At 35.2% G+C, this 21197-nt stretch overlaps 1 protein-coding gene across 1 annotated transcript; it reads left to right on the forward strand.

The window, feature by feature from the left end:
* The first annotated feature begins 17453 nt into the window (after nt 1–17453).
* Nucleotides 17454–18909, forward strand: LOC139897833 (organelle RRM domain-containing protein 2, mitochondrial-like). The gene is made up of 4 exons (XM_071880544.1): nt 17454–17691; nt 18200–18268; nt 18367–18473; nt 18674–18909. The coding sequence occupies exons 1-4, from the start codon at nt 17532–17534 to the stop codon at nt 18776–18778; spliced, it is 441 nt and encodes a 146-aa protein (XP_071736645.1). The 5' UTR covers nt 17454–17531; the 3' UTR covers nt 18779–18909.
* The last annotated feature ends 2288 nt before the right edge of the window (nt 18910–21197 follow it).

Genomic DNA, 21197 nt, shown 5'->3' on the forward strand with positions numbered 1-21197 from the left:
AATTGGTAACAAATCTATTTCAACCATAACTTAATCAACTTGTATTGTATATTATGTAATCTTGAGATACCATAGACACGTATACGATGTTTCGACCTATCATGTCGACACATCTATATATATTTCGGAACAACCATAGACACTCTATATGTGAATGTTGGAGTTAGCTATACAGGGTTGAGGTTGATTCCAAAATATATATAGTTTGAGTTGTGATCAATACTGAGATACGTATACACTGGGTCGTGGATTGATTCAAGATAATATTTATCGATTTATTTCTGTACATCTAATTGTGGACAACTAGTTGTAGGTTACTAACGAGGACAGCTGACTTAATAAACTTAAAACATCAAAATATATTAAAAGTGTTGTAAATATATTTTGAACATACTTTGATATATATGTATATATTGTTATAGGTTCGTGAATCAACCAGTGGCCAAGTTTTACTTCCCGACGAAGTAAAAATCTGTGAAAGTGAGTTACAGTCCCTCTTTTAAAATCTAATATTTTTGGGATGAGAATACATGCAGGTTTTATAAATGATTTACAAAATAGACACAAGTACGTGAAACTACATTCTATGGTTGAATTATTGAAATCGAATATGCCCCTTTTTATTAAGTCTGGTAATCTAAGAATTAGGGAACAGACACCCTAATTGACGCGAATCCTAAAGATAGATCTATTGGGCCCAACAAGCCCCATCCAAAGTACCGGATGCTTTAGTACTTCGAAATTTATATCATATCCGAAGGGTGTCCCGGAATGATGGGGATATTCTTATATATGCATCTTGTTAATGTCGGTTACCAGGTGTTCACCATATGAATGATTTTTATCTCTATGTATGGGATGTGTATTGAAATATGAAATCTTGTGGTCTATTATTATGATTTGATATATATAGGTTAAACCTATAACTCACCAACATTTTTGTTGACGTTTTAAGCATGTTTATTCTCAGGTGATTATTAAGAGCTTCCGCTGTCGCATACTTAAATAAGGACGAGATTTGGAGTCCATGTTTGTATGATATTGTGTAAAAACTGCATTCAAGAAACTTATTTTGTTGTAACATATTTGTATTGTAAACCATTATGTAATGGTCGTGTGTAAACAGGATATTTTAGATTATCATTATTTGATAATCTACGTAAAGCTTTTTAAACCTTTATTGATGAAATAAAGGTTATGGTTTGTTTTAAAATGAATGCAGTCTTTGAAAAACGTCTCATATAGAGGTCAAAACCTCGCAACGAAATCAATTAATATGGAACGTTTTTAATCAATAAGAACGGGACATTTCAGTTGGTATCCGAGCGTTGGTCTTAGAGAACCAGAAAATTTGCATTAGTGTGTCTTATCGAGTTTGTTAGGATGCATTAGTGAGTCTGGACTTCGACCGTGTTTTCTTTAAAAATGATTGCTTAACATTTTTGTTGGAAACTATATATTTTTAACATATGAATATTATGTGATATATTAATCTCTTATCGTGTTTGATATTATGTGATAGATGTCTACCTCTAGAACAAGTCCCATTGACTCACCTAATAATAATGAAGAGTCAAATGTAAATTGGAATGATTCGTGGACTGATTCACAAGTTCCCGAAGAGGAACCGGAAGAAGAGTCGGAACCGGAAGAAGAATCGGAACCGGAAGAAGAATCGGAACCGGAAGAAGAAATAGAACCGGTGGGGAAAATAATAAAACGGTTAAGTGACGATGTGTTTACTTTGACGCATATATTGCGGGGAACCCAAATGCTATTTTACGCAACGGGTTAAGAAATTATTTTGACTCAGTATATCCGAATATAGGACTTCGTGATTTAGAAAAAGCGGCTAACATGCAACATAAAGAAGCATGTTATGCTTACGGGTTAGTAATGTTCACTTCTCACCAAAGTGAGAACAAGAACATTGGGCTACAACTATTAAACAAAACGTTCCCACAAGTGACGGAGTCGGTAATTGGGGTAAGAAATGAGGTTTTTAGGTTATTACGAGACTGTTGGTCATTACGTAACCCTCGTCCCTTTGATGACGTTACAACACGCTGTCTTATCAACGGCCATAACGGTTATGTTCCACAAGACCAAGGATGGGAAGTAGTCCTAGTAAAACCAGAATGCATGACTTGTTTCTGGACGTATGAATTACGTGTCTTTATTGCCTTTGCTGAACGACTTGTGTACTAGCTAGAATTATCTTCACAACTATCTTGTATCAAAGTTATTGTGTGCTATATTTTATGCTTTATGTAAAATAAGCGGTATTGTAAGTTTGTAAAATATTGTATAAAAGTTTGAACGCGAAATATTATTACAATCAGTTTTTCATATAGAATTGTAGTAGTTGAATTGTATATTAGCTACTAAGTATGAACTTAACGGGTAGGTACTACCCGAATTTAAACTTATAAAACGCTAATATGAAGAAAAAGCTTTTATAAATGAGTTCATATTATGCTACGAAATACTATTAACTACTCTTAATATTCTGTATGATTAACTTGATTCAATTTGACTATTTTGAAGGAAATGGCACCGACTACTCGACACACCGTGAATATGAATGAAGAGGAATTCCGTACTTTTCTAGCTTCAAACATAGCCGCAGTACAGGCTGCGCTACATACCAACAATAACCTTGGATCTAGCAGTACAGGAAATCGTGTAGGATGCACCTACAAAGAATTCACTGCCTGCAAACCTTTGGAATTTGATGGAACCGAAGGACCGATCGGATTGAAACAATGGACCGAGAAGGTCGAATCGGTGTTTGCCATAAGTAAGTGTACTGAAGAGGACAAAGTGAAGTACGCTACGCATACCTTCACAGGTTCTGCGTTAACATGGTGGAATACCTATCTAGAGCAAGTGGGACAAGACGATGCGTACGCACTACCGTGGTCAGCATTCAAGCACTTGATGAACGAGAAGTACCGTCCCAGAACCGAGGTCAATAAGCTCAAGACAGAACTTAGAGGGTTACGAACCCAAGGATTTGATATTACCACGTACGAAAGACGATTCACAGAATTGTGCCTATTGTGTCCGGGAGCATTCGAAGATGAGGAAGAGAAGATCGACGCGTTTGTGAAAGGATTACCGGAAAGAATCCAAGAAGATATAAGTTCACACGAGCCCGCCTCTATACAACAGGCATGTAGAATGGCTCACAAACTAGTGAACCAGATTGAAGAAAGAATTAAAGAACAGACTGCTGAAGAGGCCAATGTGAAGCAAGTCAAAAGAAAGTGGGAGGAAAACGGTGATAAGAATCACCAATACAACAACAACAGCAATTACAACAATAATCACAACAATTATCCCAACAATCGCAACATCAATCGCAACTACAACAAACGGCCCAACAACAACAACAACAATAAAAACAACAACAGCAATAGCAACTACAACAATCATCCCAACAACAATAATAACCGCAACAACAACAACAATCAGAAGCAGCTATGCCAAAGGTGTGAAAAGTATCACTCGGGGTTCTGCACCAAATTTTGCAACAAGTGTAAAAGAAATGGTCATAGCGCGGCGAAGTGTGATGTCTATGGACCAGGGGTTAATAGAACGAAAGGAACAAATGGTGTCGGAATGAGTAATGGCGGAGCAAGTAGTGTCGGAGCAAGTTATGCCAATGTAGTTTGTTATAAATGTGGAAAACCGGGCCACATTATTAGAAATTGCCCGAACCAGGAGAACACGAATGGATAAGGCCGCGGAAGAGTTTTTAATATTAATGCGGCAGAGGCACAGGAAGACCCGGAGCTTGTTACGGGTACGTTTCTTATTGACAATAAATCTGCTTACGTTTTATTTGATTCGGGTGCGGATAGAAGCTATATGAGTAGATATTTTTGTGCTAAATTAAGTTGTCCATTGATGCCTTTGGATAGTAAATTTTTACTCGAATTAGCAAATGGTAAATTAATTTCAGCAGATAATATATGTCGGAATCGAGAAATTAAACTGGTTAGCGAAACATTTAAGATTGATTTGATACCAGTAGAGTTAGGGAGTTTTGATGTGATAATCGGTATGGACTGGTTGAAAGAAGTGAAAGCAGAGATCGTCTGTTACAAAAATGTAATTCGCATTATACGAGAAAAAGGAAAACCCTTAATGGTGTACGGAGAAAAGGGCAACACGAAGCTACATCTTATTAGTAATTTGAAGGCACAAAAACTAATAAGAAAAGGTTGCTATGCTGTTCTAGCACACGTCGAGAAAGTACAAACTGAAGAAAAGAGCATCAATGATGTTCCCATTGCAAAAGAATTTCTCGATGTATTTTCGAAAGAATTACCGGGATTACCCCCACATCGATCCGTTGAATTTCAAATAGATCTTGTACCAGGAGCTGCACCAATAGCTCGTGCTCCTTACAGACTCGCACCCAGCGAGATGAAAGAACTGCAAAGCCAATTACAAGAACTTTTAGAGCGTGGTTTCATTCGACCAAGCACATCACCGTGGGGAGCTCCTGTTTTGTTTGTCAAGAAGAAAGATGGTACATTCAGGTTGTGTATCGACTACCGAGAGTTGAACAAACTTACCATCAAGAACCGCTACCCACTACCGAGAATCGACGACTTATTTGATCAACTACAAGGCTCGTCTGTTTATTCAAAGATTGACTTACGTTCCGGGTATCATCAAATGCGGGTGAAAGAAGATGATATTCCAAAGACTGCTTTCAGAACACGTTACGGTCATTACGAGTTTATGGTCATGCCGTTTGGTTTAACTAATGCACCAGCTGTGTTCATGGACCTTATGAACCGAGTGTGTGGACCATACCTTGACAAGTTTGTCATTGTTTTCATTGATGACATACTTATTTACTCAAAGAATGACCAAGAACACGGTGAACATTTGAGAAATGTGTTAGAAGTATTGAGGAAGGAAGAATTGTACGCTAAGTTTTCAAAGTGTGCATTTTGGTTGGAAGAAGTTCAATTCCTCGGTCACATAGTGAACAAAGAAGGTATTAAGGTGGATCCGGCAAAGATAGAAACTGTTGAAAAGTGGGAAACCCCGAAAACTCCGAAACATATACGCCAGTTTTTAGGACTAGCTGGTTACTACAGAAGGTTCATCCAAGATTTTTCCAGAATAGCAAAACCCTTGACTGCATTAACGCATAAAGGGAAGAAATTTGAATGGAATGATGAACAAGAGAAAGCGTTTCAGTTATTGAAGAAAAAGCTAACTACGGCACCTATATTGTCATTGCCTGAAGGGAATGATGATTTTGTGATTTATTGTGACGCATCAAAGCAAGGTCTCGGTTGTGTATTAATGCAACGAACGAAGGTGATTGCTTATGCGTCTAGACAATTGAAGATTCACGAACAAAATTATACGACGCATGATTTGGAATTAGGAGCGGTTGTTTTTGCATTAAAGACTTGGAGGCACTACTTATATGGGGTCAAAAGTATTATATATACCGACCACAAAAGTCTTCAACACATATTTAATCAAAAACAACTGAATATGAGGCAGCGTAGGTGGATTGAATTGTTGAATGATTACGACTTTGAGATTCGTTACCATCCGGGGAAGGCAAATGTGGTAGCCAATGCCTTGAGCAGGAAGGACAGAGAACCCATTCGAGTAAAATCTATGAATATAATGATTCATAATAACCTTACTACTCAAATAAAGGAGGCGCAACAAGGAGTTTTAAAAGAGGGAAATTTAAAGGATGAAATACCCAAAGGATCGGAGAAGCATCTTAATATTCAGGAAGACTGAACCCGGTATAGGGCTGAAAGGATTTGGGTACCAAAATTTGGAGATATGAGAGAAATGGTACTTAGAGAAGCTCATAAAACCAGATACTCAATACATCCTGGAACGGGGAAGATGTACAAGGATCTCAAGAAACATTTTTGGTGGCCGGGTATGAAAGCCGATGTTGCTAAATACGTAGGAGAATGTTTGACATGTTCTAAGGTCAAAGCTGAGCATCAGAAACCATCAGGTCTACTTCAACAACCCGAAATCCCGGAATGGAAATGGGAAAACATTACCATGGATTTCATCACTAAATTGCCAAGGACTGCAAGTGGTTTTGATACTATTTGGGTAATAGTTGATCATCTCACCAAATCAGCACACTTCCTACCAATAAGAGAAGATGACAAGATGGAGAAGTTAGCACGACTGTATTTGAAGGAAGTCGTACCAGACATGGAATACCAATCTCTATTATCTCTGATAGGGATGGCAGATTTATTTCAAGATTCTGGCAGACATTACAGCAAGCATTAGGAACTCGTCTAGACATGAGTACTGCCTATCATCCACAAACTGATGGGCAGAGCGAAAGGACGATACAAACGCTTGAAGACATGCTACGAGCATGTGTTATTGATTTCGGAAATAGTTGGGATCGACATCTACCGTTAGCAGAATTTTCCTACAACAACAGCTACCATTCAAGCATTGAGATGGCGCCGTTTGAAGCACTTTATGGTAGAAAGTGCAGGTCTCCGATTTGTTGGAGTGAAGTGGGGGATAGACAGATTACGGGTCCAGAGATTATACAAGAAACTACCGAGAAGATCATCCAAATTCAACAACGGTTGAAAACCGCCCAAAGTCGACAAAAGAGCTACGCTGACATTAAAAGAAAAGATATAGAATTTGAAATTGGAGAGATGGTCATGCTTAAAGTTGCACCTTGGAAAGGCGTTGTTCGATTTGGTAAACGAGGGAAATTAAATCCAAGGTATATTGGACCATTCAAGATTATTGATCGTGTCGGACCAGTAGCTTACCGACTTGAGTTACCTCAACAACTCGCGGCTGTACATAACACTTTCCACGTCTCGAATTTGAAGAAATGTTTTGCTAAAGAAGATCTCACTATTCCGTTAGATGAAATCCAAATCAACGAAAAACTTCAATTCATCGAAGAACCCGTCGAAATAATGGATCGTGAGGTTAAAAGACTTAAGCAAAACAAGATACCAATTGTTAAGGTTCGATGGAATGCTCGTAGAGGACCCGAGTTCACCTGGGAGTGTGAAGATCAGATGAAGAAGAAATACCCGCATCTATTTCTAGAAGATTCGTGAACACCTTCAACAGCTTAAAATTTCGGGACGAAATTTATTTAACGGGTAGGTACTGTAGTGACCCGAACTTTTCCATGTTTATATATATTAATTGAGATTGATATTTACATGATTAAATGTTTCCAACATGTTAAGCAATCAAACTTGTTAAGACTTGATTAATTGAAATATGTTTCATATAGACAATTGACCACCCAAGTTGACCGGTGATTCACGAACGTTAAAACTTGTAAAAACTATACAATGACATATATATGGTTATATATATAGTTAACATGTTTTTATTATAAGTATGTATCTCATTAGGTATTTTAACAATGAGTTATATACATAAAAATGAGACTATTAATTTAAGAAACTCGAAAACGATATATATAACGATTATCGTTATAACAACGTCTTACTAGGTACATATGAATCATATTAAGATATTGATACACTTGGTTAATTATGTTAAATGATAAGTAAATATATTATTAATTGTTTTAACAATGAAATACATATGTAAAAATAAGACGACTAACTTAATGTTTTCGAAACGAGACATATATGTAACAATTATCGTTGTAACGACATTTAACTGTATATACATCATACTAAGATATATTATATATCATAATATCATGATAATATAATAATTTAACATCTCATTTGTTATAATAAACAATGGGTTAACAACATTCAACAAGATCGTTAACCTAAAGGTTTCAAAACAACATTTACATGTAACGACTAACGATGACTTAACGACTCAGTTAAAATGTATATACATGTAGTGTTTTAATATGTATTCATACACTTTTGAAAGACTTCAAGACACTTATCAAAATACTTCTACTTAACAAAAATGCTTACAATTACATCCTCGTTCAGTTTCATCAACAATTCTACTCGTATGCACCCGTATTCGTACTCGTACAATACACAGCTTTTAGATGTATGTACTATTGGTATATACACTCCAATGATCAGCTCTTAGCAGCCTATGTGAGTCACCTAACACATGTGGGAACCATCATTTGGCAACTAGCATGAAATATCTCATAAAATTACAAAAATATGAGTAATCATTCATGACTTATTTACATGAAAACAAAATTACATATCCTTTATATCTAATCCATACACCAACGACCAAAAACACCTACAAACACTTTCATTCTTCAATTTTCTTCATCTAATTGATCTCTCTCAAGTTCTATCTTCAAGTTCTAAGTGTTCTTCATATATTTTACAAGTTCTAGTTACATAAAATCAAGAATACTTTCAAGTTTGCAAGCTCACTTCCAATCTTGTAAGGTGATCATCCAACCTCAAGAAATCTTTGTTTCTTACAGTAGGTTATCATTCTAATACAAGTTAATAATCATATTTAAACTTTGGTTCAATTTCTATAACTATAACAATCTTATTTCAAGTGATGATCTTACTTGAACTTGTTTTCGTGTCATGATTCTGCTTCAAGAACTTCGAGCCATCCAAGGATCCGTTGAAGCTAGATCAATTTTTTTCTTTTCCAGTAGGTTTATCCAAGGAACTTAAGGTAGTAATGATGTTCATAACATCATTCGATTCATACATATAAAGCTATCTTATTCGAAGGTTTAAACTTGTAATCACTAGAACATAGTTTAGTTAATTCTAAACTTGTTCGCAAACAAAAGTTAATCCTTCTAACTTGACTTTTAAAATCAACTAAACACATGTTCTATATCTATATTATATGCTAACTTAATGATTTAAAACCTGGAAACACGAAAAACACGGTAAAACCGGATTTACGCCGTCGTAGTAACACCGCGGGCTGTTTTGGGTTAGTTAATTAAAAACTATGATAAACTTTGATTTAAAAGTTGTTATTCTGAGAAAAAGATTTTTATTATGAACATGAAACTATATCCAAAAATTATGGTTAAACTCAAAGTGGAAGTATGTTTTCTAAAATGGTCATCTAGACGTCGTTCTTTCGACTGAAATGACTACCTTTACAAAAATGACTTGTAACTTATTTTTCCGACTATAAACCTATATTTTTTCTATTTAGATTCATAAAATAGAGTTCAATATGAAACCATAGCAATTTTATTCACTCAAAACGGATTTAAAATGAAGAAGTTATGGGTAAAACAAGATTGGATAATTTTTCTCATTTTAGCTACGTGAAAATTGGTAACAAATCTATTCCAACCATAACTTAATCAACTTGTATTGTATATTATGTAATCTTGAGATACCATAGACACGTATACAATGTTTCGACCTATCATGTCGACACATCTATATATATTTCGGAACAACCATAGACACTCTATATGTGAATGTTGGAGTTAGCTATACAGGGTTGAGGTTGATTCCAAAATATATATAGTTTGAGTTGTGATCAATACTGAGATACGTATACACTGGGTCGTGGATTGATTCAAGATAATATTTATCGATTTATTTCTGTACATCTAATTGTGGACAACTAGTTGTAGGTTACTAACGAGGACAGCTGACTTAATAAACTTAAAACATCAAAATATATTAAAAGTGTTGTAAATATATTTTGAACATACTTTGATATATATGTATATATTGTTATAGGTTCGTGAATCAACCAGTGGCCAAGTTTTACTTCCCGACGAAGTAAAAATCTGTGAAAGTGAGTTACAGTCCCTCTTTTAAAATCTAATATTTTTGGGATGAGAATACATGCAGGTTTTATAAATGATTTACAAAATAGACACAAGTACGTGAAACTACATTCTATGGTTGAATTATCGAAATCGAATATGCCCCTTTTTATTAAGTCTGGTAATCTAAGAATTAGGGAACAGACACCCTAATTGACGCGAATCCTAAAGATAGATCTATTGGGCCCAACAAGCCCCATCCAAAGTACCGGATGCTTTAGTACTTCGAAATTTATATCATATCCGAAGGGTGTCCCGGAATGATGGGGATATTCTTATATATGCATCTTGTTAATGTCGGTTACCAGGTGTTCACCATATGAATGACTTTTATCTCTATGTATGGGATGTGTATTGAAATATGAAATCTTGTGGTCTATTATTATGATTTGATATATATAGGTTAAACCTATAACTCACCAACATTTTTGTTGACGTTTTAAGCATGTTTATTCTCAGGTGATTATTAAGAGCTTCCGCTGTCGCATACTTAAATAAGGACGAGATTTGGAGTCCATGTTTGTATGATATTGTGTAAAAACTGCATTCAAGAAACTTATTTTGTTGTAACATATTTGTATTGTAAACCATTATGTAATGGTCGTGTGTAAACAGGATATTTTAGATTATCATTATTTGATAATCTACGTAAAGCTTTTTAAACCTTTATTGATGAAATAAATGTTATGGTTTGTTTTAAAATGAATGCAGTCTTTGAAAAACGTCTCATATAGAGGTCAAAACCTTGCAACGAAATCAATTAATATGGAACGTTTTTAATCAATAAGAACGGGACATTTCAGAAGACCTCGCCGCAACGCGCGGGCCGATCCGGATCTCGTTTTCACTATTTTGTGAAAATTTATTCTATTTAATTTTCGTTTATTGTCAAAAAAAAAAAAACACAACAACAAAAATAAACACAACTATCTATCATTGAGCCTCTAAGCGTAAACTGTGAAAACAAACAAAATTAAACACAACAACTTCTAAGGAAACAACTGAAGATTACAACAAAACTTTTAAAACAAAATGCACTAGGGGACAACTTTCTTCATCTTTCCGTTGATGGTCTCCCGGTCGATTCTTTTCTCATTCCGGTTAACAATTTTGTAAGTCAAAATGTTTGCGGTTTCATCTCCAACCAAAATAGCCTCGGAAGGAGCAATAATACTGCGGTCTTCTCAGTCTTGGAAGAAGCCTAACCCATTCGGTTTGTGCCCCGGAGCTAGCTCCGTAACCGATGAACACTCGCCAAACTCCCCTCCTTGATTGTCCAAAAACAACTTTTGAACCGCATCACCAAATTCGATATCATTAACATTGTCGTGTAGATTTAAAGAACAAGAAACAATCTCATCCTTCATCTTCTTTCGAAGAGTTGACTTAGCCAAAATCTCTTTTTGCGGCATCTTCAAACGACCATTTAAAATGTACCACTAATCACAAAACCCCACACACTTCAGATCAACACAATCACAATATCTTCTACCACCTCTACCAAACTCCACCGATATATAAACATCATTAGCAACACGTTTATCACTCGTACTAGCAACCGATACACCCTCTTTAATACCTTTTTTCTTTGGGGTCATTTTAAGCTTGATATCTTTAAATTTGGTAGTGGGTTCCCTCTCTTCCACAACACTCCGCCCATCAGAAAAACCTATAGTGGGCCCGTTACTCAGGCCCACAACAGTAGCATCCATAACCTCAGTCCCACTCGATACAAAATCTTGGCCATCGTCATTCAAGCTAACATCAATAGACCCAAAACTAATATTATCAAGATGAACCATATTTGTACTTTTATCCAATCCATAATCATGACCAGAAGCTAAAATCCCATGCAAAGGCACATCATTTTGTTCCTGTATTGATCCACCTAGACAAGATAACTTTGGCATCTCATTCTGACTTTGTTTTTGAACAGAAGCTGCAACAGAAGCAATTTTAACGCTATTCATCTTATTTATTGCATCTTCTAACTGTTTCGAATAGAAAGGATGAACATTATCCACACCCCGATCTCGTCCTACTCTATCAGTAACCATACCTCCATTCGACACAACAAACCGATTAGTAGATTCGAGGAGCTTATAATCGAAGGTATTAATCAGGATGCGATTGAGACTAGCATTATCGAAGATTTCCGAAACCTAAACATTACATATAGAGCTATTTTTGTCTTTGATATCAACATAAACCGACCCGTGAATGTGCTTAGCGCAAACCGATTTGATAAATACGAATAAAGATCCAACAATCCCTAACGAGGAAGACGAAGGAGCCACAGTGATCACTTCACCAAATAATTCGGCCACTTCCATGGCGCTATCATTAGATACACACGTAACCGGGATGTCCGAGACCTCAATCCACATAAATCTAAAGAAGGACTTGGCAAAATCCGATAAGGGCCGAGTCACGACGAATTCGTTCGATTTATTAGCTAATAACTTCACAAAACCTTCATGATCGCCACAAGTTAACACACAACCAAAAGGCCCAATCTTACTAATGTTTGAAACTTGAACGTTATGAGCAATCAAAAAGCTAGACACTTTAACATCCACAAATGGGACAGAGTCAACAATTAAAAACGACCTATCAATCCTACTAGTAATCACAGGATTTAGTGAAATTTTGCACCCTAAAAACATGATTAACAACGGGTTTTTGACGATTAATGGAACCAACGAAAGCGTGTTTCGGCTTACCAATGATTATGATCACTTAGATATGCGTTATTTAATTCAATTCATTCTCAACTACAAATCGCTTTTGGAGCTTTCTATTAGAATATCTGCTTCATTTTTGCTATTAATAATAACACTCATTTTTTCGACCTACATTGCAATCGCTTGAATAACTGATTCCATATTGTCTTCTTCATCTTCTCCGGCCAGGCCCTGGCCGACGATGGTATGACCGATATGTCGAAGCCCAATGGCTTTTCAACGTCGTGTGATAATCGTGTAACTTCGTTTTTTATCTTCAATTTCCCGGACTCATGGACTCGTGTTGATTGTCGGAGAGTTTTCGAGAACTACGGTACTCTTAATGATGTGTATTTTGCACGGAAGAGACTGTCGAGTGGTCAACGTTTTGGTTATGTTCGTTTTGAAGGAATAACCGAGATCGAGTCGTTTACCATGGTCTTGAATTCCATTCAAATAAATGGTAGATGGATTCGAGCCTATAAGGCTTTGGAGAAGAATTCGACAGGTGTAGAACCTCTTACTGCCAGAAGTCGTGAAAAGAAGGTTGCTGCTATCCCTGCTAACGGCAATCATGGTCCCATCCCGAACTTTGATGGGTTCGATGACTTTCCTCCGGCCCCTTGGTACCGAGGTCAGTCTAATCCATCTAAATGGGGGGACAAAAACATTGCAGTTTCTTTTGACAATCTCGAACCCAATAACTTTCAATTCCCTGCCAATAATCGAATTGAAATTAAGGTTGGAGGTATAAGCTACGAGTTTAACCTACCTGAGTCGGTGAATAATCACAACCTTGTTTTTAGCTTCAACAAGGATCGAGTATCGTGGACGTTGATCGAGGTTAATAAATCTCCGATAAAGGACTGTGGAGATGCCTCGATGAAGACCAGTGAGGGTGATCTGAATTCGTCGAGTGTGGGGGATAAGGATGTATCCCAATCGGTGTCTGACAAGGATTCGAGTATGATAGATAATGAGGTGGGTACGAACTGTGTTTTCTGCGATGAAGTGGCCATTAATCAAGATGATGATGGAGATAGGTCAGCAGGTGTGGACGACAATTTTGAAGATGGGGAGTTTATTCCAATTCCGTCCGATGGGTTTTCGGTGTCTGCCTCTTCACCGGATTTTACGCCGGTCGATTCTTCGTTGGCCGGTGAAGATCTTGGTTCGAGGGAGGAAGTTGCGAGTTCCAATACAGTTGCAGACTCCAATGGCACGTGTGATTTGTTTGATTCTCCAAGGCAAATTCAAATTAAAGCTGGGCCAGAACAAAATTTGGGTAATGGGCCAATTCAAATTAATGAACCTAAGGTGGACTGCAAATTTTCAATTGGGCTGGACCATTCTCCAAATGTGATTGAAAAGGTTTCAGGTGATTCCAGTTTAAATGACAGGAATTTCGTCGACTCGAATGAGGTTATTGATTGTCCATCATCTACCGCTGTTGCTCGTTTTCGTGTCAAAGGAAGGAAAGCCCCCTCCTGATTAAAAGTCATTTCATTAATCATGTGTGGGGAAGGTGTAGTATGAAGCGTTGCCGACGTCGGGAAAACTTTCGATGGCATGAAAGACTTTTCATTGATAATGTGATGAAAGATGCGCTTGAGGACGACGATGAGTATGCCTGTTGCTCATGTCGTTCTTCCTCATGTGAGTCTTCGGAGTCGGAAACATAGATTGCTATCTAGTCGTGGTGTGCGGTTTCTTCGTGTTCTTGTATTAGTGTGTTTATTATTGCTTCGAGTCTCTAATTGTTGTGAGTTTATAGTTGGATGATGTCTTTGGGTGTAGTCGCGTGTTTTTGGTTCTAGCTTCTTGCTAGTTCCGGTGCATGTAATTTTTTATATATTAATATATCCTACTTGCCTTTCAAAAAAAAAAGATATGCGTTATTTAACATGCGCTATTTAACCTGTTTTTTCTCTGGCCTTTTAGGATGTGCTCTCAATCAGTTCTGAAAATGAACTTTTAATGAGTATATATAATAATGACAAGTAGCGAGGTTATTTCCTATTTTTCTCTGGCCTCTAAGTCCATCTTAGACCAATTGTATTGGTTGTGGCGTTTCTTAGTCGTGTCACTTGCCTTTTTGTACTTTTGGATGAGTATGACGTGTTTTTTTTTTTTTGTTGTGGAGTAATGGTGTTGTTTCTTTTTTGTGTTACTTTTTGGTGAAATGCTGAGGTGGCATTTTATTTTTATTTTTCATGTTTTATTTATTTGTATTTATGTTATTTATATTATTATATGATTATATTTATATTTTAAAATATTTTTAAATTATAATGGCTATTATTGAACCGTTTTTTTCTTCAAAAAAATGGCTAGTTTTTACACCTGTATAAACAACCACTCTTCTCAAATCATAACACACACACTTCATCTCTTCTAAAACTCTCAAATCATAACACACACAGTTCGAAATGAGTTCGTTGAATGTTTGCGTTAAAGTTCATTACGGAGATGAATTTGATCGAGAATTGATGAATTATACCCCTTACGAAACACGAGATTATTTCATGGATGTGCGTCAGTGTCCTAATTATTTGAAGCTGCTTGAGTTGCTCCAGCAAGACATACCTTACATGTTCAAACAAGTAAGGTTTTTCAAAAAACTCATCGATCATGTCTCGCTACTTGAAGAAGATCATGATTGGTTTGGTGTGATTGGGTGAGCCTTGTTACGTAATCAACCAATTACGCTTTCCATCGAATGGAGGGATGAAAGCTACGCCATTGAGGAAAGTGAAGATGAAGCTGTACCTGAATCTCAGCCGTGACAGCAATACGATATTCGCTATTACAAAGATTGATGAATGTGTAGTTTGAAGATAGCCGTTAGGAATTACTGTAATCGTTTTTAGGAAATTATGTTGTTCTATTTTTTAGAAAATAATGTAATCGTTTAGGAATTAATGAAATAAACGACTATATCTTTTATAGAAAAACAATTCATAAATATAAATAAACATAAAGTACATTAATTTAAATTACTAAAACGAAAAATTACATAAACCCGGGATCAAGGGACTCGCGAACTACTTGATTCTCCCACGACTTCTTCTTCTGTTATACTATTAACAAAACTAACAATTTTTTCATCATCCGAATCATCCATAAGAAACTCAAGCATCTTAAATATTTTATCCATTGTGACCAAATTAAAATAGTAGATTGTATGTATTTTGATAAGAAAATAAGAAGGAAAGTGTGGAGTGTGTGAGATTAAAATGTAACATATATATATATATATATATATATATATATATATATATATATATATATATATATATAGAAACAAAAATTCAAAAAAACAATTTTTTTATCTGCAACGGTAAAAAAAAAGCCCCAATCAATAAATGCCACGTGTAAGTGACATCCGTCTCCTTCCTCGTCTCTTTCAAACGCGATGACCGGAAACGCCTGCGACGGATGGATACGGCTGCTTTCGGGGTCACTTGAGCTCCACGTCGGCAAGTGACCCAGTCACTTGCCCCCCATACAAGTCGCCTTAGTTATAGCTTGTAACACTCAAATTTTCACATTTTCGTGAAAATTGTTATAAATTTATTCCCCATTCTTTGTCAAAAAAAAAAAAAAGTAGGGAGGTTATTTTCATTTGTCATGCTTAATGCTTATTTTTATAAAAAATGATAAACGTATACTAAATATGTTTTAATTTATATTTATAATTCAACTTAACTTTGTCATTAGTAATATTAAAATTAAAATTATATAGGGAAAGTCGATATAAAAAAAATATTTATACTCTGTAATTAATTCAATAAAGTTTTCAAATTTAAATAGGGTATGCTTAAACGTAACCCTAAAGTTTACGTTTAACATTTTCCTATTTTTATTTGTTACTACGAGCGTTATGAATTTTTAATAAAATAGTAGCTCTTTGGATTTTTATTACTCCATAAAAATGTTTCTCCTGTAAATAAAAACTAGTGAAATGACTCGTGGAATCACGAGTGTGTTTAAACGAAACATTTTAATGATATGTTTTAGGTATTAAGTGAACGTAAATACTAAAGTCATTTAGTTTAATGACCCGTGGAACCACATACTCCGACTAAGAAACTTGTCATTTTTACTAACATACTGATATACTTAACTTGATCAGAACAAATGAACTACATTTATTCTTCCACCGCTTTCTTCCAATTTTCATCACAATTATTATTTTTCTTGTCATAAAAGCTATATTACAACATTTTATTAAGATATGTATTTCGTGAATATATGTGACGTAATTAATCCCGTAAAGAGAACCCATATTTGAATAATAATAATAATAATAATAATAATAATAATAATAATAATAATAATAATATAACAATAATAAAGTTTGCTCTAAAATTGATTATTTATTTTTTAATAATAATTATTAGTAATAACAAATGTCTTTTTATTTTTTAAAAAAAATAAACTAAAATACAATTATTATATAAATGTGGTATAATATGCTTCAAAGTTTGTATATGTGTTCATTAGGTGTTTTGTAAAAGATTGTACTATTTATTTTAAAGTTTGTATATATGGTCATGATGGTGTTTTATTATAAGGTTATACATAATGTTTCAAATATTGTACATATGGTCATGCGGTGTTTTACCATAAGGTTTTACATAATGCTTCAAATATTTTACATATAGTCATGAGCGTATTTTATCATAAGGTTGTACATAATGCTTCATATATTATCAATTAATATGTTAATATTTTTATTAAAAATTACTAATTATTTTAATGACATCATCATGAGAGGCTTAGAAATTTTTTCTTTATTTTTGAATTTTTTAAACATAATTCTTATTTATGATAAATAAATATAGATAAATTAAATAAATAAAAATATTTGTAAAGCCCAAAATAAAACACAACTAATTCAGCTTGAATAAAGTCGCAAAGTTTAAAAACAACCCTAGATACTTCTTCGGGCGATATTTGTATTCACCCAACTTCCCCAAAACCCTGAATCACATCAGCTTAAACCCCTAAAAATGGCGATGAAGACTGCAACAACCGTGGCGGCCGCCGGTCCACGTGGCCTCAGATCGCTTTTCTCTACTCTTTCTACTAACTTTCCCTTTCCTTCACAACCTGCTGCCAATCAACCGCAAAGGCCTCAAGCTGATCCTTCTACCAACCTCTTCATATCAGGCACATCTCCTTATTTATTTTTTTTTTTTTTTTTATGTATCATATATCATATATTAGCCCTAATTTATTCTTCAATTAGCCTGTTAATAATCTCTAATAGCTAGTTAATTTTATTTCTCTATTTGTGTTTTTATGTATATAGCAGGTATTAGCCCTAAATTTACCTTCAATTAGCCTGCTAATCATTTCTTATAGCTACTTGATATCATTCCCTATTTGTGTTTATATCTATAATCAAGTATTAGGACTAATGGATAATTTATTCTTCAATTAGCATGATAATCATTTCTATTAGCTACTTAATGATATTTCCCTATTCGTGTTTATATGTATATATAAGAATTAGACTAATTTATTCTTCAATTAACCCGCTAATCATTTATAATAGCTACGTGATGTTATTTCTCTGTTTGTGTTTGTATTCGTGATGTTGTAAAATTTTGGTTGATTTATCATTCAACTATACGATGTGTATCTTATTGAGTTGTTGTTGATGCTGTTAATTCAGGTTTGAGTAAACGTACAACTGATGAAGGTCTTCGAGAATGCTTTGCAAAGTTTGGTGAAGTTGTTCATGGTTTGCTTCATGTTCTTAAATTAAAATTACTATGATTCTTTCGTATTAGTGTACTGTTATTTGAACTTTGATTGCCAATTGTTTTGTTAATGTTACAGCTAGAGTTGTTAAGGATCGTAATTCAGGTTGGTCAAAAGGGTACGGCTTTGTACGATACTCTACACTTGAAGGCGCTGCAGCCGGTAAAGACGGCATGGATGGGAAGGTAAGTACTTTGAAAATTTCCATTATTTGATAAATATATGTAATTAGGGATGCAGAATGGTCTGTTTGTGATAACTGCAATATACTTGTGCATCTTGAATGTTTATTGACTTATAAATATTTTGTGAAGTTACATTTAAATTATGATGCTAACTTCTCACTTATTTAATTCTTAATTTTTTTTTTTTGTCCGTGGTACAGTTTTTGGATGGTTGGGTGATTTTTACGGACTACGCCAGACCAAGAGACTCTCCTCCACCTTCATCATCTCCTCCTTATGGGACTAACCAATATGGCCGCCAATGAGTAATAAAGCATCATTACCAATAAATAATAATGATGGTGAATTGATAAACTACATATGATTGTGCTCGTCTATTATTATTATTATATTTTTTCAACTGTGTTGGGAATTTGAACGCCAAAGTTTTTATCTTTATTTATTCTTCTAGTCATGCAAGCTCGCATTGGTAATGTGTATGTGTTATCTTTTAGACAAAATCAGTTTGTTCGTTGGATAAAACTATAGTCAGTGTCATATTAGTCTTTGATATAAACCTGGTAGTATCAGGTTTATGTGTTGCATTTTAAAGATCCTCTCCTTTTGCCGGACCACGATTGGATTTCTGGTCGGGTCCCCGCGTTCGTTACTGTCCATGCGTTTTGCTTGTTCCACTGATCCTGTCGTCGAGTCCTATTCGGGTGGGACTGACGCTGTTGCTGACGTTGCCGTTGTATTTTCGGTTTCGAAAAATCAAAGTTTTCTGGGCTGGTCTTTCGGTTTTTCAACCGCCCGGACGGTTGGTTTACTTTTGTTTTATGCTTCTAGGGGGTTTGTGGGTTTTTGCCGGGTTCGTCCGAGTTGTATTGGCATCGAGGTTTCTCTCCGGTTTTCCGGTCTCAGGTTGGTGTTCTCTCCGGTTTTCCGGTCTCAGCTTGGTGTTCTTGGGCTTCCCGACCGTTTTTGTATTGTTTGGTTGACGAGCGGCTTATGCTGACGGGGGTGGATTTGTTGGTGTGTTTGAAGGCTTGTAGCTTTGGTCACGTGGCCTTTGAGTTTTGGATGTATTGGTGGTCATTTGGAGGGTTCTGATCATACTCAGGGTTTTCTATATGTTTATAGGCTTAGCTACCTTGAGGGTTCATGTTTATGGTTGGTTCAATGTCATGAATCAAGTTAGATGGGTCAAGATTCCCACCCGAATCGTCTTGCTATCAAATTGTTAAAAAAATGACACATGACTCGTCTGCGAATAGATTCATATCTGATACAAGGAAAATATGCAACATGATTCAACATGCCTGCTGTATAGCTGAGGAAATTAACAATATATTTCTTTAATCAGCAATAATAAGGGTCTTATCTAAATTTAGGCCCTTGTTTGACACAAGGCAAATATGTAATTTTTTTATTAAATAAATACGGAGAAATTGTTTTACTCCATAAGAAAATAAGAAAACGAAAATAAAATAAAATAAAATACTAATTTTAAAATATATGGGCCGGGCTTATGAATTTGCTTAGCCCACTTGCATATCACTGTTCCACCCAAGTAAGGGTATGTTTGGCTGAGTAGCTTATTGGAGCTTATGAGAGCTGAGCTTATGATTTTAATAAGCTCCAAGTCATAAACTTTGTTTGGTAGACATAAAAAGCAGAGCTTATGAAAATCATAAGCTCTTAAAAAATAAGCTACTTGTAGTAGCTTATAAAAAAAATAGAGCTTATAAATTGAAAAATAAGCTCCAGCTAGTTTACCAAACACTTATAAAAAATAATAAGCTCCAGCTACCAGATTTAAAAATAAGCTCCAGCTCCAGCTCCAGCTATAAGCTACAGCTCCAGCTAGTTTCACCCAAACACACCCTAAACCCATCACCGCCTTTTTCTTAATATACGGGCTTAAAACTATCAATACATCATTTCTTTTTTTATTTTTATTTTTTTTAAATGTAAGCTACATGCCCAAATAATATTATTGTAGGTCATAAACATCAAAAATGTGTGTTAATATAAAAAAAAAAAAAAAATGCTATCGGGTAAAACTAATTATGTGTCATTTTTTGAACTTAAAAAATTACGCGAATAGTCTATATGATTTGTTCGTTTCGAATATGCAAGACTGAGGCGAACTAATTATAAAAAAGTCTTTCAAGTCAAATCACATGTTTAGCATTGTGAGGGTTCATCGTCCCTGACTTCTTGGTAATCTATTTTCGAGTATATTGATGATGCAATTTGATTTAAGTTTAATTTCATGATGACATGGTTTTATTTCAAAGTAGAGAAATGGTTTTTTTTATATTAGTTACATCAAAAAAATTGTTCAAGGCTCTACAATCGACATGATACGAAACCCAATACATACTACATACATGGTGTTAATTAAAAACTCAATTCAAGAAAACCTTATATCAAATAGTGTTAATGTCGTTCAGCTAACTACTCTTTTTATAATTTGTCTAAGTTTCTCCCAAAGTAAATGATCTCTTATCTGGAAACCTCTCGTCGACACCGAATGGAACAATCTCCAAAATAATGCAGGCATGCATATGGGGTTGTGCGTATAAGACATGGCAAAATCGGAACAACAAAACCTTTAGAAATACAAGCTGGTCGGGTTCTTTCACGATACAAGAAATCCAAGTACGTGGCTTCGAATGAACTAATAATCGGCGGAAGAAATCATCTATCGATTTGCTCCATTGGCTCTCGAATCCAAGT

This window comes from Rutidosis leptorrhynchoides, chromosome 3 (assembly GCF_046630445.1).
Source record: "Rutidosis leptorrhynchoides isolate AG116_Rl617_1_P2 chromosome 3, CSIRO_AGI_Rlap_v1, whole genome shotgun sequence".
Classification (NCBI taxonomy): Eukaryota; Viridiplantae; Streptophyta; class Magnoliopsida; order Asterales; family Asteraceae; genus Rutidosis; species Rutidosis leptorrhynchoides.